Below are 27,896 nucleotides of genomic sequence, written 5' to 3'. Positions count from 1 at the left end.
AAGGTCCTTTTAGGGGTTTTTCATGAATATCACTTAAGAAAAAATGTTTAACATACATCTAAATTTCATATTCCTCCATAAAACATCAAAGAATAAACATGTCACACATGGGTAATTTTTCATACATGAACCCTAGCTTGAAATATGGGTAGAAATGAAGAGAACATGTTATGAGGATCTCAAAAATACAAAGAACATTAAAAATGGGGCTAGGGAATGCTTAGTATTGAGTTTGAAAATGTTGAAACCCTAGCTATGGTGTCCTTGAGAATTTCGGCTTGTATAAGGGAGAAGATGGTTGATTTTTGCTTCTTTTTCCCTTTTTATTTCATTTATTACCAAATGACCAAAATGCCCTTCCTTTCATAACTTTCAAACTTTTCCATGCTTATCCATTTTTGTCCAAAAACCTAGAAATTGGGAAATTTGCTATTTAAGACCTCTTAAGTAATAATCCAATGCAATTTCAATCTCATAGCTTCTAGAATCCAAGTTTTACAATTTATTCAATTAGGTCCCTAATTTTCAATTGAACACCTTATACTTAGAATTTCTTGATGAAACTTTAGCACAAGCTTATTTTCATATTCCAAACTTCATAATAATCATAAGATAAATATTTTAACGTCAGATTTTTGGTCCCAAAACCATTATTCTGACTAAGCCCTATTTTGGGATGTTACATCATAAATGGATATTCGAGGTGCAATCAAATAGTTGTAGCATTGGAAGATCAGCACGAAACCATTTTCACTTGCCCATACAGTAATTTTTTTTGACGAATGCCTTTTGGTTTATGCAATGCACCTACAACTTTTTAAATATGCATGATGGCAATATATGCTGACATGGTTGGGTGTTCTTTAGAAGTACTTATGGATGACTTTTCAATATTCGGGGATTCATATGAAAAATTTTTAAATAATTTTGCTAAGGTGTTAAAACAGTGTAAGGAGACGAACATTGTCCTTAATAAGGAAAAATGTCTTTTATGATTAAATAAGGTATCATTTTGGGCATAGAATACCAAGACGAGGAATTGAACTTGATAAAGCAAAAGTTGATGTAATAAAGAAGTTGCCACCTCCTATGTCTTTAAAAGGAGTTAGAAGTTTCTTAGGGCGTGAAGGTTTTTATCAAAGGTTCATCAAAGATTTCTTAAAGATTTCTAAGCCATTGTGTACTTTGTTAGAAAAATATATAGTATTCAATTTCGATGAGGTGTTCTTGAAAGCCTTTGATGAACTGAAACGACGGTTAATTTCGAGACCAATTATCATTACACTGGATTGGATTTCTTCTTTCGAGGTGATGTATGATGCTAGTAACTTCGCAGTTGGAGCTGTAATGGGTCAGCGGAGAAACAAATTCTTCCATCCAATTTATAACGCGAGTCAAACTTTGACAAAGGCCCAGTTAAATTGTACAGTAACTGATAAAGAACTACTTGCTAATATTTTTGCTTTTGATAAATTTCATTCTTATCTTGTAAGCACTAAAGTGACGGTCTATACGGATCACTCAAAAATTAAGTACTTGCTTACAAAAAAAGATGCTAAGCCAAGATTGATTCGATGGGTACTTTTACTCTAAGGATTTGATCTTGAAATCCAAGATAGGAAAGGGTTGAGAAACAAGTGGCAATCAATCTGCCAAGATTGGAACAATATGAGGGACCTTATTCCACTATCCCTATTAATGAATATTTTCCAGATGAACATATCTTTGAGGTAAGTCGCATTCATAAAATTCATTGGTTTACTAACATTGCTAACTTTTTGGCTAGTGGAATAATGTCGCCCAAACTGTTATATCAACAAAGGAAAAAATTCCTTCATGATATAAGGTATTATTTCTGGGAAGATCTATTTTTTTTAAGTAATGTGTAGATCAAATGATCAGAAAGTGTGTAGCCATAAGGTAGTTTATATCCTTTATCACTGTCATTCATCTCCAAGTAGGGACATTTTGGAGGTTCATGCATTGCAACCAAGGTGTTGCAAGCCAGATTTTATTGGCCTACTTTATTTAAGGATACGTACTCTTATGTGAGGAATTGTGATCGGTGCCAACTGTTGGATCTGGTGCTCTGGGTGTAGTATATTCATTTGTAAACTTGTAATTTTTTAGAACAAATTGGTTAAGAAAACAAATTCATTGATTATAATAATATACTTTGTATAATTTCCCTCATATGATTTTTTCACAAAGCAAAATGGAAGCAAATGTTGCTCATTGGTTGTCTACTGTTTAAATTGATACTAAGTGGTATTGTGTGGTCAGATCGTAATACGAAAAGATGACTTGTATTAGTAGACAAACATAAACATCTCATTAGTTTAATCAGAAATGAGTAAACCAATTGTGTAACACCCCAAACCCGGCCTGGATGTTATGGCCGAATCTGGCGACGTCACATGGTAATGATTTTGAAAACGCGTTGATGCCTTAAAATCGTTCCAGTTATTATCTTTTACTTAGTTCGGAAAAACGTGTACTAATTGATTTGCTTTAAACCATTTCTTTTACATAGAAGTTTTCGGAACCAGACAGTTTTCGAAACCCTTTTTATTTACAAAAAATCTTAGTTTGTTTTAGAAAACTGTACTTTGTGTGTTGCGGTTTATAAATCCAAAGAAAAATAGTTCAAAAATACCAAATTAAAATCAAAACCCATAATGGTCTTAATTACATCAAAATTCCCCAAATAAAAATTAAAACCATTATAAGTATAAAACCGTAAGTTTATCGTGAGGTAGGAATAGCGGTCACCATCGAGTCCTCCTCTGTACCAATCCGTCTACTGCTGGGGGTTACCTGAACAGATTAAATAGAAGAGGGTGAGTTTTCGCAAACTCAGTGTGTAATCCCCCACAGAAATCACATAACAGAATATACATCAGATATCGTAAGTAAAAAGTCCGAGCCGAAGCCCTTTACAGAGTCAGATAAGGCCTTAGGCCACTCAAATACAGAATCAAAACAGAACAGATTATCAGTGTCCTACCCACCAGCCTGCACACACCAACTCCGTCCAACCCTACACACCATGTGGGGATAAAATCGACCCACCCATCCCAACACACTATGCTGTATCGAATGCAGCACATAATCAGATAGTCGCAGCTATGCTGCCAGATATCAGGCTTAAGAGCCTTTCAGAACATTTTCTCCAACATAACATCAACCCAACCCCGATGCAATGCAACATACATAAGTGCCATGCTACAATGCATTTTATCAGATTATTCAGACAGTTTGGGTTTATATGCTAAGTATCACATGCTTAAATCATACATCACATAATCAAATCACAAAATTAGGGGTCTAAGTAATGCTTACCGACCCTACGACAGGTCATAGTCGACTTGGGCGACCCGTGTAACCCTATAGAGTTTTCCAGAAAGTATCGGTAGTTTCGTTTTTTGACTTTCGTCGTTTCTCATTTTCTTTATTTTCGGGTACACACCTGATGTCGAATCATTGTGAGTAGTCACCCGAGCCTTCAAAAAATTAAATTCGACCATTATAACACTATTTTAGTCACTTAAGGCTATACTCAAATGAAAATGCACGAGATGAATGAACGTTAAACTCACAAAAACGTTACCTTCAACCGAAACAATCGGGGTTTCACACACTTAGAATGTCAATTAACGATCTCTAGCCCTCTGATAATCTCTTAATCACCAATCAAAACCCAATAAGCAATGATTCATTATTCCAATCAAAACTATAATACTATACTTACCAGAACGCAAAAAGAGAATCAAAGCGGTGGATTGCAGATACTAAACAATAAAAAGAAAGCGGTTGTAATCAGGAAAAAGGGGGAAATTCAGCAACAAGGTGGAGAGGAAAAGGAAGGGGACAGACAAATTTTACAAAAAGAGAAAGCAGAGAAACCAGAATTAGATTTTTCTGGTAAACCCCAACTCCAATTCCCTTAATTCTCTCCACCCATTCCCCACTATTTAGTTTTTTTAGTAAAGCACAAACTCTAACTGAAACTTGCAACAAAAAAACTATCCCCTTGCCCACACAGAAAATCGAACACAGGACCTCCAACCAACTTACACTCCACTTAACCACTAGACCAGTAAGCCCATTCTGATATGTTTTTCCAAACAATCAAATAAAAGCCTACTGAACAGAGATAGGGCTTAATTCATAAAAATACCAAAATTTACCCAAGCTTGAACTTGGGACCTCTCACACACACCCAGAACACTTAACCACTAAAGCAGATACAGATTTGTGCTAAAATTTAACAGAATTTGAAACATAAAATTTGGGGTGTTACAAACTGAAAGACTAATATGTTGTCTATCAAGTCCAATTAGGGAGATGTTTTATCTTGAGCATCGAAACGGATGACTCCCAAAAGATAAAAACATAGATTTGACTGACTGGACTGACAATACATTAGAGAATACCCAATATGAATAGATCTCGAATCCATTTATGATTTTTTTTCACTTGTGACGTTCATACTCTGGCATACCTAAATCTTGAGTGGATGATGAACTATGTATGTGTGACTTGTACACTTTGATGTAAGTACAAACCTAAGTTTGAATAGATAAGGAAATGAAAGTTGGTGCGTTGAGTGTACGACTTCTGCAGCATGTAGCATCTTTCACAACAATGAAATTCATAGCCCAAGACATGGATAAATGATATCCTCTCATTGAAATTACATGGTTGATGAAAAGTAAACGTGGCCACAGGTCGTTCATCTTTGTGACGAATGACTTGATTACTATTTGATAGCAATTGACTTTTCATGAAGGAAGATGTAATGATTATCATGAGATAAAATAAGATCATATTGGGAGAACGAATATTATCCCAAAAAGATTAAGGATATCCTATGAGGGTAACACACTTATGACAAGGTCATTGTATAAGCACTGAGTAATTGCTTTCGTAATGGTATGTCGTTAAGGAGAGCACAGTCGTGATACTATAGTGGAATGACTTCGTGACTAAATGAGCTTATAATTAATAGGCGAAAAGCGGGAACTTAATTATAAATCATTTAAGCTGTAATTGCATATATCCAATCTATTCCTCTGCTAGGTCATTAAAACCAGAAATGAATTGCGTGTTGAATCAAAATGAACAGAATGAATAGAAATAGAGAAATGGAAAACGTTTAAAAACAATTATGGTTTTTCTGAAATGAATTGTTGAAATCATTTGGAAATGAATGTGATTTTCTCAAAATGGAAATAAAAATGAAATTGAGAAATGATTCATTTGCAAATGTAGATGAATTGTTTAAAAATGATCGAGAGAATGAGTTTATGTTTTTGAGCTATCTAAAAGACTGAAAATGAAAATAAACCATTTAGTCATAGTGAATAAGTTGTATTGTTAAATTATAAATATATTTTTCAGAAATTTTACCAGGGGTAAAATTACCATAATTTTACTGAGGTAAAATTGGAATGAGAAAATTATTTAATATAAAATATTAAAGTTTATTTTGGAAAATAGAAAAAAAATCGAGTTGGATCAAATTACAAAGTATTGAGAGAGATTGTTGGCTTGAGTTTATGGGTTTTCATAGAAGAAATAAAAGACCGCTACGAAAGGACCTTCAACAAGGTTGATAATAGAAGCTTTCAAGAATTAATACAATCAAGTTATTATCTTATGCAAGTAAGTTTCTCATTTTTCTCTCTTCTTACATGGATTTCCTTTGTTTTTTTAAGTTTTATACAAATGAATGAGAAAATAAAAGAAAGCAAGAGAAGAGAAAAAATAAAAAAATAAAAATGAAGTTTTTTGGGTTAATTATAGAGAGGTCGTTGTCTTCAGTCAAAAAGTACAAAAAAAATTATAACACCCCAAAATAGGGCCTAGGAGTTTTAGGGGTATTTTAGGAATTTTAGCCTTTGAGTGTTCGGAATTTTATGACATGGCATATCGATAATGTTGTCAATTATGGTTTTTAGAAAAATAAATCAATTTTTGAAAATAAATTTTAAATAGATTTAATTTTGAAATAGGACTAATTTGCAAAACGTCAAGAATTAAGAGTTTTTATGAAGCAATTTGACCAAATGTCTAAAATCAACCTAAACCCCCCTTTCCAAATAATTTTCACATCAACTTCTCCTTCCCATATTGGTGTCCTCCCTTTGTTTTCCCTTTTACTCTCCCAATCAATTTTTATTTCTACTTCTTAATCCTCTTTAATTTCTATCACCCTTAAACCTTAAAACCTCCATTTAAACCAAGAAAATCAGCCAAAAACTTCATCATCTATATCATCTTCTCTAAATGTGGGTTTTTTCAGATTTGCTCAAAGCTCATTTTTCTTCCATCAAAAGTAACCATTCGACTTTCTAAGTATTAAATGATATCTAGTCCCTTAAACTGAATTTGTAGCCATTGAAATGCATGTTTTAAATAAAAGATGAAAATCGGGTCTTTAATGGTGAATTTTAGCTTTTTAGATAAAAACATGGTTTTCAAAGTGTTTTTCAATTAGCTTTAACATGATTAGAAGGTTTCTAAACTTATTTTGAAGTTTCATTAAAGATTTCTTAAGTTTTAATGAATTTTTGAAAAATAGCCATAAAACATGTCGAAAAAATCGATACTATGAATTGAGTATTTTGTTGTAGTTTAAAGGTTAAGAATTAGTCGTAGATGAATATGTAGATGGATGGAATTCGTTTCGTGCGAAAAGATTAAGCGTAAACTAAGTTATTTGAATTTTAAGTTTGTCATGCTAAAGGTTTTGGTTAGAAAAGAGTGTAGCTTAGGCTTGTGTTTGTGGCTATTTAAGGTGAGTTATTAACTGATTGTTAACTAACATATGTGTGATTTGTCTTGTTTAAGTGTCAAAGTTGATCAAACCTTCAACGAATAAAGATAAGGGCAAAAGGAAGCCTATCTAGGCTTTCGATTTTTCGACAAAAACAAATATTTCAGTGAGTGTTTTAGAATTGCTGCTCGTAGATGATTCGTTGTGTATTTGGGAATTTAGAGGTAGCCTAAACCCCTACTCAAAATTCTGAGTGTAAGTGTTCTTGTACCTATGACTAAGTATGAAATATTTTTATTTGTGAATTTGTGAATTTGTGAAATCATGAACACATATGAGACACTATGATATATGCTATGAGTTTATGTTGACTGTTGTGAAAGTGAATATGAGAGTATGTTAACCATGCCATGTGACAGTAATAGAAGGGTATTTTCTCATGCCACATGTCAGAGATTACATTGTGTTAATAATGTGAATGTGCAGTGAATATGTGTGGAAAATCGGTAAGTAAATATGTGATATTAATATGGATATTTGGCCTTGAGACTTAATAAGATCATTGGATATAGTTGGCATGCCATAGGATTGTGAATACTCACTTATATATGCTGTGATATATGGGACGCTGAGGCCCAAGACAGTTTTGGAGAGATAAGGGAATGTAAGCCAAGCTCCACTCACTAAGATATGTATGTGTGGTGTATTAGAGAGCGTTAGCTATATGCTTCGCTTATAGGATATATCTGACTCTACGAGTCTGTGTGGTGTGATGGAGATCTGTGTATCCAATGAGTGGTGATAAAGTTCACTTTACATTTCATAATCTCAAGGGCCAAATTATCATACATTATGACTAAATGTGATTATATGTAATCATATGTGTTTATATGTGATTGATATGTGTCGAAATATATACATATGCATGCCTAAACGTTCGTATAAATAGAGTGTAACAAAATGCATGGAATATGAATAAATATGTGAATTATGACACTTAGTTAATGACGTTTTGGGAATATGTTGTATGTCATTTGGTTGATGCATGATGGCTTGTTTGCATAGTGGTTATTCTAGGCATTCACTAAGCTTGTTAAGCTTACCAACTCCATTTTATCCTTTACAGAGTAGTTGCGTTCTCGGTGTGAGTGGTGTGGCCATCGAGGGATTGATCCAAGCTATTCTTTATTCATTATAGTCGGTGTTTTACTTATTCTAGCTCTAGGGAATAAAAAGGCAATGTGGTAGACATTTATATCAATTTTGCTAAGATGTATTTGGGATTATTTTCATATCGTGTATGCTTGGAAGCTTGTGAACTTGGACATGGTGCCTGGATTATTATTTAGACATTTTGGTGCTTATGTGACTAGGTGAATGAAGCATAATGTTTAAGGACTAAGTTTGAATGATTTAAGTGCTCTTATATGCTAAATTTTTGTAAACTGAAGCACAGGCATCGATATTAAGGCTTTTAAAACGATGCATCTATATTTTCGAAAGTGTAAGGAGTCAGAATAACAATGTGGTATTGATACCTTGGCCCGTGTATTGATACTCACAGTGTAATTATTGATATCTTGCGAAAGGTACCAATATTTTTCCAATGTTTTGAAATTTGGCGAGAAACATAATGTGTAATATCCCGAATTAGGGCCTAATCGGAATAGTGGTTTCGTGACCATAAATCCGAGATAGAAATAATTATTTTATAATTATTTTGAGGTTTATGATATGATTGCATGATTGTGTGAAAATTTCGTGATGAAATTTTATGCCTAAAGTGCTTGAATTGAAAGTAGGGACTAAATCGAATAAGTTGCAAAACTTGCATTCTAGAAGTTTTTAGTATGAAATAGTTTTGGAATATTAATGAGGAGGTCTTAAATAGCAATTTGACCAATTTTAAGTTCATGGACAAAATTAGGACATGGAAGGAATTTTTGGAAAGTTTAGTAGTAAAGATATTTTGGTCATTTAGTTATTAAAATGAATTAAAAACAAAATTAAAAGCCAATTTTTGTCCATCTTCTTCATTAGGCCGAAATTTCAATGGTTCTCCATAGCTAGGGTTTGTTTCAAGCTTCCAAGCTCCATAGTAAGTGATTCCAAGCCCCGTTTTTAATGATTTTTACGTTTTTGAGATCCCGATAACTCGATAAAGCTTATGTTAGCAATAATTTAACCTAGGGTTTATATTTGGAAAAATACCCATAGGTGAAATTTGTGTATTTTGATGTTTTATGATCGAATATGAAGTTTTAAATTATGTTAGACAACTTGTACTACTCGATTTTAAGCAAAAACGAGTAAAAGGGCTTAATCGGTAAAAATACCTAATAGTCACAAGTACATGTTAGAGTGAGAATTTGATGTTGCCATAGAAGAGAAAAGTGATCAGCATGTTGTAAAACATAAGAATAAGGAATAAAGTTTAATCCCGAGCCTAGGGGCAAAAATGTAAATATGCAAAAGTTTAGGGGTAAAATTGTAATTTTGCCAAAATTTGAGTTAAGGATTAATTTGATAATGTGAGTATTAAATAAGCTAAATGTGTTATTTTAGATCAAGAAAGACGTGGAATCGACCTCAATCGAGGAAAAGAAAAGATTGTGGACTAAATTGCAAAATCTTTGTATTTTGGTACCAAGGTAAGTTCATGTGTAAATAATGTAGCATAAATGTTATTTTTAAGTTATTAATGTTAATTATATGATACGCTGATTTTTAATCGTGAAATATTATGCTTTGTGGTTAATGTTGAGTAATATGCAAATTATGTTTACTACTTGATAAATATGAATTGCTACCGACTATCGGTTTCGATATTCCATGGAAGACGGCAAATGTGAGATCGAGGGAAAAAGCCCGTTTGAACTTTAGGAATAGATTAGGATACAAGTGACATGTCACTAGGATGGTTGAGCATCCGAACTCGTTGAGTTGAGTCCGAGTTTACTTATGGATGCGAATGTCCGAACTCATTGAGTTGAGTCCGAGTTCGTGAGATGTAACTAGGTATCCGAACTCGTTGAGTTGAGTCCGAGTTCACTTATGGATGCGAACGCCCAGCTCGTTGAGTTGAGTCCGAGTTCGCTTATGGGCGGGTTACATGATTGCTTGATTGCATATATGGCACTTATGTGCAAGTTATCCATGTATCCGAATTATATTCCGATGTGTTCAACGGGTAAAGTTCTACTCAAATGGAGGAATATTCGAGATGTAAAGAGACGTATTGGTAAGTGATGTGAAATGGATATTTTGGACAAGTATGTATTTAACCCTCGGGTTGAGTATTGATACAACCACGATAAGGTAATAAGATGATGAAAAATGATTAAAAATGTGATATGTGTTTTAGTAATACATGCTAATGTTGATTGGTATGACTGTTTGTTATGTTACTTATTATTTGCATATGAACTTACTCAGCATTTACGCTTACTCCCTCCTTCTTACTCATTGTAGTTTTGGACAAGCCAGCTCAGGAGTCAGGATAGGTCAAAGGTTCAGTCACACTATCCGGAAGACTTTTGGTAATGGCTTGTAAATTTAAGTATGGCATGTATAGCAATATACCTTTTTTGTGTAAATGATCTTATGGTATGGTGATGGAATGGTTGAGGAAATGCTTGATAATGATAAATTATGAAAATAGTTAGTTTAGATTATATTTGATGTTAAGGAAAATTATTAAGATACTTAGTGCATAAAAACTCATAAAAGGGATGAAATTTGCCATAAACAGAATACTGCAGCAACACTGGCACGAGTTTAAAAATTTACTAAAAATCATAGAAATTGAACTTGGTGATAGACTACATATCAAATTGAATCTTATTATGTCTAGTTTCACATGAAACAAATGAAACAGGTAAAGGAATTATATGTTACAAGATATTTGAATTTTAGTGAAACAGGGTCATAGCAGTTTCTGAATCCCCTGTTCCAACTTTAGAAATTCACCATAAATTGTAAAGATATAATTAGGTAGTGTATTTTATATTATAAGACTCCTTATTGAGTCTAGTTTCAGGAGAAATAAACCTCATAGTCATATGGATTTTTTACAGAGAGAAATGTGGTTCATAGTAAACAGAGGTCAGACCAGTCAAGTCCTGAAATAGGGGGAACTTTAACTAATAAACTGTACTAATTGGCCCAACCAAAAATTCTAGAAAAAAATTAGTAGATAGGTATATGAGTCTAGATTTATGAAAAATTTACGGATCTTGATTTTGAGTTTCGTAACTCCAGATATGATTTTTCTTGTGACTGTGATGCAAGTAGCTTAAAAGCTGTGAATGTAGAAATAAATAATCCAAAGTTCTAAAAATGTTAAACTAAGCTTAGTAACACCTCATACTCGACTCCGGCAACGGTCTCGTGCGTGGGGGCGTTACATTTAGACTCTCCCCCCTTTAAGGATTTTCTTCCTCGAAAATCTTACCGGTAAATAGATGTGGGTATTGAATTCTCATAGTTTCTTCGGATTCCCATGTAGCTTCTTCTACTCCATGCCTTTGCCACAACACCTTCACAAGTGCAACATTTTTATTCCTTAGTTGTTTGACCTCTCGAGCTAAAATCTTAATCGGTTCTTCTTCGTAGGTCATATCTGGTTGTAGTTCAATTTCTGTCGGTGAAACTACATGTGAAGGATCCGAACGATACCGATGTAACATAGATACGTGGAACACATCATGAATCTTCTCTAATTCAGGTGGTAATGCTAGCCGATATGCTACCGGTCCAACTTTTTCAATTACTTCATACGGCCCAACAAAACGCGGACTTAATTTGCCCTTCCTTCCAAATCTAAGGACTTTCTTCCACGGAGTCACCTTTAAAAATACTTTATCACCAACTTGAAATTCAATATCCTTTCGCTTTAGGTCTGCATAAGATTTCTGTCTATCTGAAGCAGTTTTCAAACAATCTCGAATTATTTTCACTTTTTCTTCAGTTTCTTTTATTAGATCAACTCCATAAATCTGATTTTCCTTGAGTTCAGTCCAATACAATGGCGTTCGACACTTACGACCATATAATGCTTCATAAGGTGCCATTTTCAAGCTCGTCTGATAACTATTATTGTAAGCAAATTCCACCAACGGTAAGTATCTTTCCCAACTTCCTTGAAATTCCAATACACAACATCTAAGCATATCTTCAAGAATCTGAATTATTCTTTCTGATTGTCCATCAGTTTGTGGATGAAAAGCAGTACTGAAATTTAACTTCGTACCTAACACGTCTTGCAACTTTTTCCAAAACCGCGAAGTAAACCTTGGATCTCTATCTGAAATAATCGATAATGGTATTCCGTGTAATCTAACAATTTCTTTAATATACAGTTCAGCCAACTTGTTAAGAGAATAATCCATACGTACCGGGATAAAATGAGCCGACTTAGTTAATCTGTCAACTATTACCCAGATGGCATCTTTCTTTCCCGGAGTCAATGGCAATCCTGAAACAAAATCCATAGTAATCCGATCCCATTTCCATTCAGGAACCATAATAGGCTGGAGTAATCCTGAAGGTACTTGGTGTTCAGCTTTCACCTGTTGACAAATTAAGCATTTGGACACAAACTCTGATATATCTCTTTTCATTCCATTCCACCAATACATTTTCTTCAAGTCATTATACATTTTCGTACTACCCGGATGAATCGAGAAATAACCACTATGTGCTTCCTGTAGGATCTTTTGAATCAATTCCTCATTCTTCGGTACACAAATCCGATCTTTAAACATTAAGCACCCATCAGAACCAATTCTGAAATCTGATCTCGTATCAGCTTCACACTGTTTTCTTTTGGCTAGCAAATCTTGATCATTTTTCTGAGTTTCAGAAATCTCTTGTAAAAACATCAGTCTTGCTCTTAACTCTGCTAGAATCGAACCGTCATCTGACATTTTCAACTGAGTGTTCATAACTCTCAAAGCAAACAACAACTTTCTACTTAAAGCATCGGCAACCACATTCGCTTTTCCCGGATGATAATCAATAACAAGCTCATAATCTTTCAATAACTCCAACCATCTTCGCTGTCTCAAATTCAAGTCTTTTTGTGACATCAAGTATTTAAGACTTTTGTGATCGGTATATACTCGGCACTTTTCACCATACAAATAATGTCGCCAAATCTTCAAAGCAAACACCACTGCAGCCAATTCCAAATCGTGAGTAGGATAATTCCTCTCATGAGGTTTTAACTGCCTCGAAGCATAAGCCACCACTTTTCCTTCTTGCATGAGTACACACGCCAAACCATTTAGAGAAGCATCACTATACACCACAAATTCTTTACCTAATTCAGGTTGTACCAACACTGGTGCTTCAGTTAATAACTTTTTCAATTCTTCAAAACTCTGTTGACATTCTTCCATCCATTCAAATTTAACATCCTTTCGGAGTAGTCTAGTCATAGGAGCAGCAATTATAGAAAATCCATTTACAAACCGCCGATAATACCCAGCTAGCCCCAAGAAACTTCTAACTTCAGTTACATTTTTTGGTGGTTTCCAATCAACAATGGCTGAAATTTTACTAGGATCAACCCGTATACCATCACCTGAAACAATATGACCCAAAAATCCAACTTCCCGTAGCCAAAATTCACTTTTACTAAACTTAGCATACAGCTGTTTATCTCTCAAAGTTTGCAAAACTATCCTCAAATGCTCAGCATGCTCTGTATCATCTTTTGAATAAATTAAAATACCATCTATAAACACCACAACAAATTTGTCCAAATATGGCTGAAATATGCGATTCATTAAATCCATAAACACAGCAGGAGCATTTGTCAACCCGATTGGCATAACAAAAAATTCATAATGACCATACCTTGTTCTAAAAGCAGTTTTAGGTACATCCGACTCCTTTACCCGCAGTTGGTAATACCCAGATCTCAAGTCAATCTTTGAAAACCATGTCGCTCCTTTTAGCTGATCAAACAAATCATCAATTCTTGGCAATGGATACTTGTTTTGATTGTCACCTTGTTTAACTGCCGATAATCAACACACAACCTCATAGAACCATCCTTCTTTTTCACAAATAACACGGGAGCACCCCAAGGTGAAAAACTCGGTCTCATAAAACCTTTATCAGTCAACTCTTGCAACTGCGACTTTAATTCCTTCAACTCTGCTGGTGCCATTCTATACGGAGCAATCGAAATCGGAGCTGTTCCCGGTATCAAATCAATACCAAATTCTACTTCCCTGACTGGAGGCAAACCCGGCAATTCTTCTGGAAATACGTCCGCAAATTCACACACAACCGGCACTGATTCAACTTTCTTTTCAACTTCTTTTGTATTAATTACATACGCCAAATAAGCTTCATAACCCTTTCTCAGATATCTTTGAGCCGACATTGAAGAAATCACACTAGGCAATGCCTCTGATTTATCTGATTCAACCCGCAGAGTTTCACCATTTTCACACTTTAATTCTATAACCTTTTCTTTGCAATTTATTTTAGCATCATGTAATGTCAACCAATCTATACCCAAAATAACATCAAACTCATCAAACGGCAACAACATCAAGTCGGCCGGAAAGTAATGATCCCGAATCATTAAAGGACATTTCTTACATACTTTATCAACAGTCACACATTTGCCTAACGGATTCGACACTCTAATCATAAATTCTGTGTTCTCAACAGGTATATTCATACTAGACACCAATTTCATGCACACATATGAATGAGTAGAACCGGGATCAATCAAAGCAATAACATTAACATTATAGAGAGAAAATGTACCGGTAATCACATCAGGTGAGGAAGCATCTTCACGCGCTTTAATAGCATAAGTTCTAGACGGAGCCCTTCCTTCAGGTCTAACCGGTGCATCCCTGGCTACATTCTTACTGCTTGTTTCACTTCCAGCTTTTCTCGGATACCTTCCCCTCGAGTCTGCACCACTAGCTTTTACATTCTGAATTTTTCTTTCTCAGCTCTCTCTGGGCAGTCTCTAATAAAATGATCCGGAGAACCACATCGAAAACATTCATTTGCTCTGCACGGACCAAAATGATTTCTACCACACCGCTGGCACTCGGGTTTAACAAATCTCGAGTTCCCTACACTGGCTGCAGAAGTATTCTGAGATTTAGGACCCACATTTTGCTTCTTATAATTCCCATATGATTGTCCAGCTGAAGCTTGAGAACGAGGATTCATATTCCTTGACTTTCTAGGTTGCTGTGAAAATGAACTACTCATCGGTCTTTTCTTCCAATTTCTAGTCTCAGCCTCTACCTTTTTCTTTTCTTTAAGTAGTTCTTCAGCCTTGCAAGCTCGATCAACCAGTACTACCATTTCTTTTAGTTCAAGGATCCCAACAAATACTTTAATGTCTTCGTTGAGCCGTCTTCAAATCGTCGGCACATCTTGGCTTCTGTAGGAACATATTCCCTAGCATACTTACTCAATCGAACAAAATCTCTTTCATATTCTGAGACTGTCATATTACCTTGCTTCAGCTCAAGAAACAATTTACATTTCTGATCAATAAACCTTTTACTAATATATTTCTTCCGAAACTCTTCTTGAAAGAATTCCCAGGTTACCCTCTCTTTCGGTACCACCGAAATCAAAGTCTTCCACCAATTATAGGCTGAATCTCTCAACAAAGATGTAACACATTTCAAACATTCTTCAGGTGTACAAGATAATTCATCAAATACCCGGATAGAATTTTCAAGCCAGAACTCTGCTTTCTCTGCATCATCATCAATATTTGCTCTAAATTCTTCAGCCCCTTGTTTACGAATTCTGTCAACGGGGGTTCTGTGAAATTTTATCATATCCATACCTTGAGGCATCGGGGGTACAGGTTGAGGAATTGGGGGAGGTAAGGGAGGTCGTACATTTGGGTTCGTACGAACGAACTCAATGTACCATGCACTCATCATTTGGAGAAAGGCTTCCCGATCCCTTTCTCCTCCTCCCTGACCAACAGTAGGGGGTGGGTTTTCAGTCGGCGCTGCTCCTTCAGCCGGAGCTGGTGCATTACTCTCTACTTCATCTGCCACAGCTAGATCGAGATCCATTTACTATATAAAAAAATTCATTTAAAAAGGTCAGAAGTCGTCACACTATCACAATTCATACATATGGCATGTATAGCAAAATCCGTACATACAACACGTAGTCCGAGAACCGACTAAACCTGATCTGATACCACTAAATGTAACGCCCCCACGCCCGAGACCGTCGTCGGAGTCGAGTATGAGGTGTTACTAAGCTTAGTTTAACATTTTTAGAACTTTGGATTATTTATTTCTACATTCACAGCCTTTAAGCTACTTGCATCACAGTCACAAGAAAAATCATATCTCGAGTTACGAAACTCAAAATCAAGATCCGTAAATTTTCCCTAAATCTAGACTTATATACCTATCTACTAATTTTTTTTCTAGAATTTTTGGTTGGGCCAATTAGTATAGTTTATTAGTTAAAGTTCACCCTGTTTCAGGACTTGACTGGTCTGACCTCTGTTTACTAAGAACCACATTTCTCTCTTTAAAAAATCCATATGACTATGAGGTTTATTTCTCCTGAAACTAGACTTAATAAGGATTCTGAGAATATAAAATAAACTACCTAATTATATCTTTACAATTTATGGTGAATTTCTAAAGTTGGAACAGGGGATTCAGAAACTGCTATGACCCTGTTTCACTAAAATTCAAATATCTTGTAACATATAATTCCTTTACCTGTTTCATTTGTTTCATGTGAAACTAGACATAATAAGCTTAAATTTGATATGTAGTCCATCACCAAGTTCAATTTCTATGATTTTTAATAAATTTTTAAACTCGCATCAGTGTTGCTGCAGTATTCTGTTTATGGCAAATTTCATCCCTTTTATGAGTTTTTATGCACTAAGTATCTTAATAATTTTCCTTAACATCAAATATAATCTAAACTAACTATTTTCATAATTTATCATTATCAAGCATTTCCTCAACCATTCCATCACCATACCATAAGATCATTTACACAAAAAAGGTATATTGCTATACATGCCATACTTAAATTACCAAAAGTCTTCCGGATAATGTGACTGAGCCTTCGACCTATCCCGACTCCTGAGCTGGCTTGTCCAAAACTACAATGAGTAAGAAGGAGGGAGTAAGCATAAATGCTTAGTAAGTTCATATGCAAATAATAATTAACATAACAAACAGTCATACCAATCAACATTAGCATGTATTACTAAAACACATATCACATTTTTAATCATTTTTCATCATCTTATTACCTTATCGTGGTTGTATCAATACTCAACCCGAGGGTTAAATACATACTTGTCCAAAATATCCATTTCACATCACTTACCAATACATCTCTTTACATCTCGAATATTCCTCCATTTGAGTAGAACTTTACCCGTTGAACACATCGGAATATAATTCGAATACATGGATAACTTGCACATAAGTGCCATATATGCAATCAAGCAATCATGTAACCCGCCCATAAGCGAACTCGGACTCAACTCAACGAGCTGGGCGTTCGCATCCATAAGTGAACTCGGACTCAACTCAACGAGTTTGGATGCCTAGTTACATCTCACGAAATCGGACTCAACTCAACGAGTTCGGACTTTCGCATCCATAAGTGAACTCGGACTCAACTCAACGAGTTCGGATGCTCAACCATCCTAGTGACATGTCACTTGTATCCTAATCTATTCCTAAGGTTCAAACAGGCTTTTTCCCTCGATCTCACATTTGCCGTCTTCCATGGAATATCGGAACCGATACTCGGTAGCAATTCATATTTATCAAGTAGTAAACATAATTTGCGTATTACTCAACATTAACCACAAAGCATAATATTTCACGATTAAAAATCAGCGTATCATATAATTAACATTAATAACTTAAAAATAACATTTATGCTACATTATTTACACATGAACTTACCTTGCTACCAAAATACAAAGATTTTGCAATTTAGTCCACAATCTTTTCTTTTCCTCGATTGAGGTCGATTCCACGTCTTTCTTGATCTAAAATAACACATTTAGCTTATTTAATACTCACATTATCAAATTAATCCTTAACTCAAATTTTGGAAAAATTACAATTTTACCCCTAAACTTTTGCATATTTACATTTTTGCCCCTAGGCTCGGGATTAAACTTTATTCCTTATTCTTATGTTTTACAACATGCTGATCACTTTTCTCTTCTATGGCAACATCAAATTCTCACTCTAACATGTACTTGTGACTATTAGGTATTTTTACCGATTAAGCCCTTTTACTCGTTTTTGCTTAAAATCGAGTAGTACAAGTTGTCTAACATAATTTAAAACTTCATATTCCATCATAAAACATCAAAATACACAAATTTCACCTATGGGTATTTTTCCAAATATAAACCCTAGGTTAAATTATTGCTAACATAAGCTTTATCGAGTTACCGGGATCTCAAAAACGTAAAAATCATTAAAAACGGGGCTTGGAATCACTTACTATGGAGCTTGTAAGCTTGAAACAAACCCTAGCTATGGAGAACCATTGAAATTTCGGCCTAATGAAGAAGATGGACAAAAATTGGCTTTTAATTTTGTTTTTAATTCATTTTAATAACTAAATGACCAAAATACCCTTACTACTAAACTTTCCAAAAATTCCTTCCATGTCCTAATTTTGTCCATGAACTTAAAATTGGTCAAATTGCTATTTAAGACCTCCTCATTAATATTCCAAAACAATTTCATACTAAAAACTTCTAGAATGCAAGTTTTGCAACTTATTCGATTTAGTCCCTACTTTCAATTCAAGCACTTTAGGCATAAAATTTCATCACGAAATTTTCACACAATCATGCAATCATATCATAAACCTCAAAATAATTATAAAATAATTATTTATATCTTGGATTTATGGTCACGAAACCACTATTCCGATTAGGCCTTAATTCGGGATATTACATAATGCTAGTTTGGTATCGATTTTCCAGGTGATATATGTAACACACCTAACCCGTATCCGTGGCATTACCAGACAAAACGGAATAATTAACATACATTTCATAAGCATCATAATATCATAATTCAAACATCAATATGAAGTCCCTTATATAGGTCCTCGAGATCTTAAACATGCTTTAGAAAGGGGTCAGGACAAAACCAAACACATACAGAAGTTTTCCAAAACTTAAACATTTTTCAAACAAGTACAGGTCACACGCCCGTGTGAACAGGCCGTGTGCCTCACACAGCATTAGACACTCCCGTGTGTCTAAGCCATGGCGTAATAGGGCATACATACTAACTTGTCCACATGGCCACAAGACAAGCCCCTCTGTCAGGCCGTGTGAAAATTAGGAAGGCTACTGACTTGGCCACACGGCCGACCACACGCCCCTGTGCCAGCCTGTATGCCACACACAATTAATAGACACGCCCGTGTATCTAGGCCGTGTCAAAACTGAAGGGTATACTGACTTTAATTCGTAGGGTACCCCAGGGGACACACGGCCGTGCAACACAACCATGTGTCACACACGGCTGAGACACATGACCGTGTCTCTGCTTTTATGGACAAAAATAGGCCATTTGAATAGCCAATTTGCCACCACAATTGGGTCAAACCTACAACACCAAACCAAACATATTTGCACAACATTTTATAACCAATTCATAACCAAAACATAAGCCATTCATGACATATCATTGCCAACCAATTTCATGCTCATAAACCTTACTAATTTATGTCAAAACATAAGACAAAAGCATATCAAAACATATAATTTGGTAATCTCCAAACATACAACCAAATATCATACTAAAACCTTACCAAATTTACCATTTCCTTTGGCCAACCAAAAACATATCACATTAACACATTAGCATCACACATCATAAACCATTGTCAAACTATAAGTTCAAACACAAGCTAGCCATATCACATGGCATGATATAAACATTACAAAACATATCCAAAGTACTTCTAGGCTATACATGTCATACTTTACTATATAAATTTTCAAAAGGTACCAAAATGAGATTCGATAGTGTGGTGACAATCCTTCTTCGATATCTATAAAACAATGCAAACGCACACAAAGTAAGCTTTCAAAAGCTTAGTAAGCCATATACAAGTAAACTTATCATTTAAAGCATATAAACATCATCAAATTACTTATACTTTGTAGCCAAATATCATCACAAACCTCATATTCATATACTTAGATCATAGATCATCTTTTATACATGTACTTATCTTTCATTCTAAAACATAACATACAATGAAAACGTACCTGAATCGGATACAAATTCACAAAGTCATTCATTTTCACGGAATGCCCATTTGAACCGTTCGGAAACATAAGGATACGCGAATAGATAGGTAAGCAAATACAATGCCAACGTCCCAGACGTGGTCTTACATGTAATCAAACATCGATGCCATTGTCCTAGACATGGTCTTACATGAATCAAATATGATGCTGATGTCCCAGACATTGTCTTATATGTAAATCAGAAGTCGATGCTAATGTCTAAGACATGGTCTTACACAATAACACATATCGAAAAATCCTATGTCATGACATATGTATCCTAATTCCTAAGATTCGTACGGGGCTTTTCGGACGACGAAATTTTGTCAATACTTTCTCAGATAATACATATTGAGGTTGAATATTCATTCATCACAATTCAATATCATATGAACAATAATAATGCAATTTAAACACGTTTATTTGTATATCGACTTACCTCGTACGGATTCGGATGGATGGAATCGGTTACTCGACAACTTTCAACTTTCCCCGATCTAATTACGTTTTCTTTAATTCTTGATCTATATAAATTCAAATTTAACTTATTCAATCACAAATTCATTCAAAACAATCCATAGACACATATTTAGGGCAATTTGCAACTAGCCCTTCCATTTTCACATTTTGACACTTTAGTCCCTAATTCACAAAATCACAAAATACACATAATTTGTATATACTCTACTTGGCTGAATTCTCCTAGTACTCATACAAGTCCACACATTTCATTTATTTCACATTTCAGTCCCTCAATTTACAAATTTCACAATTTAGCCTATTTTACTCAAAATCATCAAAAATCCAAAGACAAAACATATAAACCCAACATCAAACTTTCATATTTCATCATATAACAACATAAAGCTCATGAATTCATCCATGGCACATTTCAAAATCATCATCAAAATCAGAAATTGAGACATAGGCTTGATAGTATTCAAAGCAATGATTACAAAAACGTAGAAATTATAAAAAACGGATCAAAACACATACCTAATTTCAAATTCAAAGTGCTGAAACCCTAAAACAAGAATATGTCTTCTTCTTTCTTTGTGAATTCGGAAAAATGGATGATAATGTGACCAAAAATTATGTTTTGTTTTATTAATATATGTTTAATAAACCATTTACCAAATTACCCTTTAATAAACCATTATAAAACCATTTAATAGATGGCTATTTAAGTCCATTAACATTATCAATGGACAAATAACAACATAAGGACCCTTGCTTTAGAAAGCCAAATCAAATAGGTACTTTAACAAGTAGAAGGCTACTTTTAAATTTTACGTGATTAGGTCCTTTTATCAAATTAAACATACAATTGATCAAATTTTCATACGAAACTTTCACACATGGTAATTCACATATCAAAAGCACGGAAAATAATATTTAAATATTTTTTGACTCAGATTTGTGGTCCCAAAACCACTATTCTGACTAGGGTCTAAACCAAACTGTTACAATATCGATACCACTTAAAGGAAATATTGATACCATAGAGACGGTATCAATGCCTACGTAACATTTTTGGGAAAATATCGATACCTATGTTATGTTATTTTATGAAATCTTGGTATTCTTTATCAACAACAAGTGAATGTATGGTTTATAATTCATGATAATGCTATGTTATTATTGATAATAATAATAAAAAGATGCATGAGAAATAATGTGTCATGTTAGATGAATAAGTAGTGAGACGATGGTGTGTCATCTTGGTACTCGATTTGGCGTCCAGACCGGGTATGGGATGTTACAAAAATGTCATGTGTTAGTCATTCAAAAGGTTAATGTGCCACGCCAACAATTCGTTAATCGATTAACAAAATTTTTAACAGAAGTAACTAATTCAAACAATTATCTTAATTGGAGTTACTGAATTGAGAAAACAATTTAAAATGACCAAAATAGGGCAAACCTTATTTTAAAGTGACCATAGGTGTAGTTTACCCAAAAATTTAATCAGAAGAATTAATTAAATTTATTTTACTTAAATAAATAAATAATATTTTAATAATAGAAAATTGATTATTAGGTTGGAGAATTATATGAGCTTGTTTTAAATTAAATTAAGACTAGATAGCACATATGATTATATTCAATACACGAGACAGATCCAATAAGCCCACAACTTAAGGTGTGGGCAGCACACTAAAGGTGTGATTGATAAAATGAAATTTTAAGTGTTGAAAAATTAAATACCGAATTTTTACTGCTAATTTCTTAAGTGTTGGAATTATATTAGAAAATTGTTTGATAAATTAGTAAATATAGGTACGGAATATAATTATATTGTTTGATAAAAAAATACTGGTTTAAAAAATATTTATTCTTTAATTTTAATCTTATTAATATAATATTTTATATTATTTTAGATAGTTTTTGATAAAAGATAAATATGTTAATTTGATTTCTTTTCTTTCTTTTCTTTTCTCTCTTTTTTTTTTTTTGGATAGTTTAATACTTTTTACATTAAGTGATAAATATTAAATGTCATTTCATTGCACAAAACAAAACAAAAGGAACCTACTGCTTCTTCCTTTAATCTTCAAGTGCAAGGAGCGAATTCAGGAGGGCTGACAGTGGTTTCGAGCTCTCTTAAAAAAGAAATTTTTTTATTTAAGTTTTTTAAAATTTTTAAAATTTTAAATTAGTAGAGGTAAAATTGTACTTTGGCCCACCTTAAAAATAATAAAATTTTGATTTAATCTCTTAATTATAAAAATATAAGCTATTCAAATAGTAAAATTGTATTTTTATTATTGTAAAAATTATAATTTAATTTCTACCCCTAACAATATTTTTTGGCTTCACCTCTATTCAATTGTCTATTTTCGTTTGCTCAGATGAACCATGAACTCTTACCTATTTCAACATTTTCTCATTCTAACAGCTTTTTCACTCAACTACTATAAATCCTAGGTGATGGGTGATGGAGATAATGAAGAGAGATGGCTCAAATAAGGTGTTTACAAGGCGGGTATGCAAGAGGATAAAGAGAAAATAGTTGGAGCTTATAGAGATTTGAGGAAGAGATGATCAAAAGATGAAAAACAAGGGTTCTTCCTTGTTACAATGGGGTGGCCGGCTGGTGAAGGGAAAAAAGGGGGAGGGGTTCCTTTATGAGATACTTTTATTGTTTAGAGGGTTAGTCTCCTATCCATAAAGCAAAATTTAATATATGATGTCTATTTTCATTTATTTTTAGACTTCTTGTATTTTTTCAGAACACTTAATAGCATTTTACCTCTGTTTATATAGCTTTATAATTTCATAAAGGGTGTAACAAATATTTTTTTAAAAGATTTTCCACCCTAGTGTTAGGAGAGAATAAGACTTTGAATTTGGTGATACTAATGCTTTGCCCCCATTCATACTTGAGATGCACTATTTCTGAAAAAAAATTTTGATACTTTCAAAGTCAACAGTATCTTATAGAATCCCAATCCCAATCCCAAAGGCTGTGATTTGTGTCAGGCTCAAGGATGAGAGAGAGACTTAACACTTAAAACTCATTCTTGTAAAATAATGAAAGCTAATACCAGTAAAAGTTTATAATATCTGCAAGCTGAATGCAACTTGATAAATATTTAAGTCAATATAAATAATAAAAGAACTCCCTTTTCCAGTCATCATCGCTTATTAAGACAGTTCATCTCTAGAAAGTTAAAAAGTTCAAACAATTCATGTTGACATGTAAAATGGTAATGATCTTCTTGAGGTTTTGGTAAGCATAACAGCTACACAATTGTGGTTAAAAAAAAACCCTTCGCATATGAAAACGAATCATTTCGAGATCAACATCAGTTGCACTGCTAACAAAATCCACTTCCATTGTGGGGCTGAAGAAACAAAGAAGTTGACACTTATTATATAGCTGAGATATAATTTTATGAAAGATAATAGCCAGAACGTCTGAATACTACTCTTTTCTGGGGTAACATGATCGGTGACTTATTACATTGCTTTATTAAATTTTCCAACTCGATTTAGGATATTTTTAACAAGAAAACTAGGTATCCTATCGGGCATCCTTAGATAAGAGATTGTGAGTTTCAACTTTTCGGGCATTGCACAGCTCATCAACACAATCACCCCTTTCGAAGACCGCTGCCGCCCCCATTCCTGTGCCTGCATTTCAGTGGTGAAACTGATGGTCAGCAACTCTAGCCAGTATATAACAGAAAGGGAGAGAGGGAGGGAGATAGATAGTACCTATGCACATCGAAACCACTCCGAATCGGCAGTCTTTGCCACGACGCTTCATTTCATGCAGAAGCGTAGCAACACAACGAGCACCTTCAACAAAAGCACAGATGTATACTAGTGTCACATTGACAACATCCTTTAATTCTATGCAATTCATACACAATACATGTATATTATACGGAAACCCTCTTAGGCATTGTAGTTACAAGCGCTGATTAGTATAACTCTTTAACTCTCATGGATGTCATGTAGTAGAGCATCAACAAGTAGATCATCTTGAGCATAAATTACCATCAGCAACTCCAAAAGATAATTACAGTAATCACACAGGAAAAACAACAAAATTGCATGAACTGTTGCGAGAAATACCTGTTGCGCCCAATGGATGTCCAATTGCCATTGCGCCTCCATTTACATTAATCTTTTGTGGATCGAGCTCCAACTTCTTTTGACAATATACGAACTGGGATGCAAATGCCTGCAATAGATAATAAAATGAGAGACTTAGTGTACTATAATTCTCTCTAATTACATAGGTCGAAGCTAATTCATGTTCAAAATTGCACCTCATTTATCTCAAAAAGATCAACATCATCAAGTTCTAGACCAGCAGATTTAACTGCTGCTGGAATTGCCACAGCTGGGCCAACACCCATGATAGCAGGATCCACACCAACAGCACAAAAAGTCCTGGAAGATCAACAAGCACTTTCATATATTAATAGAAACTTCCATGTTTATGATTAGTTTGTAGAATGAGGGGGCTGAGCTGATACATAAAGCTTCAGCTCTTATTAAAAGCTGAATTGCTGCTATAACGGAAAAACTATAACCACCAAAAGATATGCTTCATAAATGTGTAAGTGAAGGATGTGAAACCAAGCAATTGCAGACCTGAAAACACCAAGAATTGGTAGTCCTTTGCACATCGCAACACTTCTTTTCATAAGCAGAACAGCTCCAGCACCATCACTCACTTGACTAGAATTTCCTACAATACAATCAGCATATAAGTAAAATACGCTAAAACCAACACAGCAGCATAACCTTCAAGAAAGAATTTGGAGCATTTTTCAATACCAGCAGTAGTGGTCCCATTTTTCTTGAATACAGGCTTCAATTTTCCCAGATCTGACACTGATGTGTTAGCTCGGATCCCATCATCAACAGAGATTGTGACAGGTTTCTCATCACCAGTCTTTGGATCAACAATCTTCATCATACATGAAATATTACAATCAAAACATGAATATACACACAAAGCTTCCTGTGAAAACATATCAAACAGAGATAATATCTATATGTTGAAAGGAGATAGTAGCTACCTTGGTGGCCACAGGGACTATTTCATCTTTGAATTTACCAGAAGCTGTAGCAGCAGCTGCTTTCCTGTGAGATTCAACCTGGCAAACAGAATTTAAGAAAATCAAACATGTAATAGATCATTTGCAACACCAGACTGCAAGAGAATAATCTAACTTACTGCAGCCTGATCCTGCTCCTGCCTCGTCACACCAAAACGATAAGCAACGTTCTCTGACGTAACACCCATAGGAAGGAGACAATTCTGAGCTTGCTCCATTTGCTTCACCTGCCAAAATCAGCAAAAGATCATATCAGACTTAAAGTTCCCTTTTATGTTTTTCGGCTATTGGAAGAATGAGAAACAAATAAAAGCACACAAGGATAGTGAGTACCCTTGGGTTAACTGAACCTTCCCATGCCATTGGATTAGTAGTCATAGATTCCAACCCAGCTCCAATGCCTACAATACAAGTAGTTATTAGTAAAAATACAATTTGATAAAGAAATATCATTAGCAGCATAGGTTTCTAACCAATTTCATAAAACCCTGCTTTTATCGCTGCGGCTACATCAGCAACTGCCTGAAGCCCGGATGAGCATTGCCTGTTCACAGTTCTAACAGGCACAGTTTCTGCATCACCATAAGAAGTGCTTACAATCAACCAACATGACAACGACAAAATACAGAACCATAAGAACAAAATCAATGATATTTATGTATACCAGGGAAGCCAGCATAGAATGCAGCCATCCGACATTCGCTAGCTCGTTGAGATCCTGGTGCCAATACCGTTCCCACAACAATATCCCCAACTTCACTAGGATTCAAATTTGTTTTCTCTATCACTGCCTAAACTCAAACGTAACAACAACATAATAATAAATTACTGGAAAAAATAAAAACCGACCACAAAAAGAAAAACCTAAACAAAATTTCTTCCAAGACAAACCGTTAAAACAGGTGCAAGTAAATCATCAGGATAAGTATCCTTGAAACCCCCTCGCTTGGATTTGCAAAGCGCGGTCCTATATGCTCTGTAAAATAATAATAATAAATTCCATAATTAAAACAAAAAAAGTTCCAAATAATCTCTCAATTATTTACAACAAAAATGTAATGATTATATATTAGTCAATTCAAAAAGAGTTACTTACGCTACTATCACCACATCATCTCCAAATACATTAGTTCTTAGATAAGCAGCGCTATCTCCAGCTAAACAAGCCGATGCCTGAGGAATTTTTGTCAAGTTTTTTTAATTCATTAGAGAAACAAAAGGAGATCATTTGACAGAAAAATAATCAAATCATCAAAATTAAATCCATAAATTAAATATTAACGCAGTTCTAAACGTTATCAAAGATGATTCTTCTTTTTTTTTTCGCTAAATAGAAAAATAAAATTATTAAAATTTGAAATCGAGATTTAATTTAGGGAATAAAATTCTGAGTAATTGTGTCAAAGTTACACTAAGATTTTTAGATGAGAATAGTAAACAGATCTTACAGAGAGGGCAGAGTTGTTTTGGTGCGACGAAAAAGAAGAAGCTGAAGGATTAAGGTGTTGAAGCAAAACTTGCTGTCGGTTGATCGCTTTCTCCATCGTTCGCTGCGTCTAGAAATGATCTAAGATTTCTGTTTGGCGAGGGAGAAAATGCAGGAAAAATAATGGGAAAAGAAAGAGGCTTGGACAAGGGAAGTTGGCGAAAGACACTTATAAGGGAAAGATAAAGATTTTATTTAATTTATTCATTTATTACAGTAAAAGCAATTGGAGGGTTATGAGTTCTGATTTTGGATGACGATGATATGTAAGCCTTTTTGGCCTCACCTTCGCTATTCCCTTCTCCTTTCATGCGCGTGTAATTCACACTTCAATCCTGCAACCTAAAATTCGTTTCATCGTGTTTCGTAATAATTATAGGATTAAAATCATTTTTCTTAAATTTAGATTTGAATTTTCTCCATTGCGAGTGGCATGCTGTGGCTAAAGACAAGATAGGAATGGAGGAGATTTGGGATGCGTGCCGGCATGGAAAAAGGGTACTAAAATGACACCTCTCTTATCGATCCTTAAGGATATTGGAAACAGAAATTAGCTGCTTCCATTGTTTGTTTCTATCATTATACAGTGAATAATAACCGTTGATACGATTGTCAACGGAAAATAAGTTGATAGTCAAAGTAATTGATGGTCAATCATAAATAGATTCAAAGAAAGAAATAGGTCCACGGCAACGGTGTTTCGATGAGGAATAATTTATT

At 34.4% G+C, this 27,896-nt stretch overlaps 1 protein-coding gene across 1 annotated transcript; it reads right to left on the bottom strand.

Annotated features, from left to right (window-relative positions):
- Positions 1-23,966: 23,966 nt before the first annotated feature.
- On the bottom strand, positions 23,967-27,515 carry LOC107897747 (3-ketoacyl-CoA thiolase 2, peroxisomal). The gene is made up of 14 exons (XM_016823316.2): positions 27,139-27,515; positions 26,787-26,863; positions 26,582-26,666; positions 26,355-26,481; positions 26,164-26,262; positions 26,024-26,091; positions 25,810-25,917; positions 25,652-25,729; positions 25,407-25,539; positions 25,221-25,317; positions 24,893-25,016; positions 24,696-24,804; positions 24,333-24,416; positions 23,967-24,248 (listed from the first exon to the last, which is right to left on the bottom strand). The coding sequence occupies exons 1-14, from the start codon at positions 27,232-27,234 to the stop codon at positions 24,139-24,141; spliced, it is 1,395 nt and encodes a 464-aa protein (XP_016678805.1). The 5' UTR covers positions 27,235-27,515; the 3' UTR covers positions 23,967-24,138.
- Between the last annotated feature and the right edge of the window lie 381 nt (positions 27,516-27,896).

This window comes from Gossypium hirsutum, chromosome A10 (assembly GCF_007990345.1).
Source record: "Gossypium hirsutum isolate 1008001.06 chromosome A10, Gossypium_hirsutum_v2.1, whole genome shotgun sequence".
NCBI lineage: Eukaryota > Viridiplantae > Streptophyta > Magnoliopsida > Malvales > Malvaceae > Gossypium > Gossypium hirsutum.
The sequence above is the reverse complement of the archived record's forward strand: the minus strand, read 5'-3'. Positions and strand labels throughout refer to the sequence as shown.

Excerpts from the sequence above, each read along its gene's own strand:
- LOC107897747 (XM_016823316.2), bottom strand. The coding sequence starts at position 27,234 with ATGGAGAAAGCGATCAACCGACAGCAAGTTTTGCTTCAACACCTTAAT. Across the intron at positions 25,540-25,651 it reads TAGTCCCTGTGGCCACCAAG|ATTGTTGATCCAAAGACTGG; the intron begins GTAGCTACTATC and ends TGTATGATGAAG. Across the intron at positions 24,417-24,695 it reads ACATCCATTGGGCGCAACAG|GTGCTCGTTGTGTTGCTACG; the intron begins GTATTTCTCGCA and ends CTTTTGTTGAAG.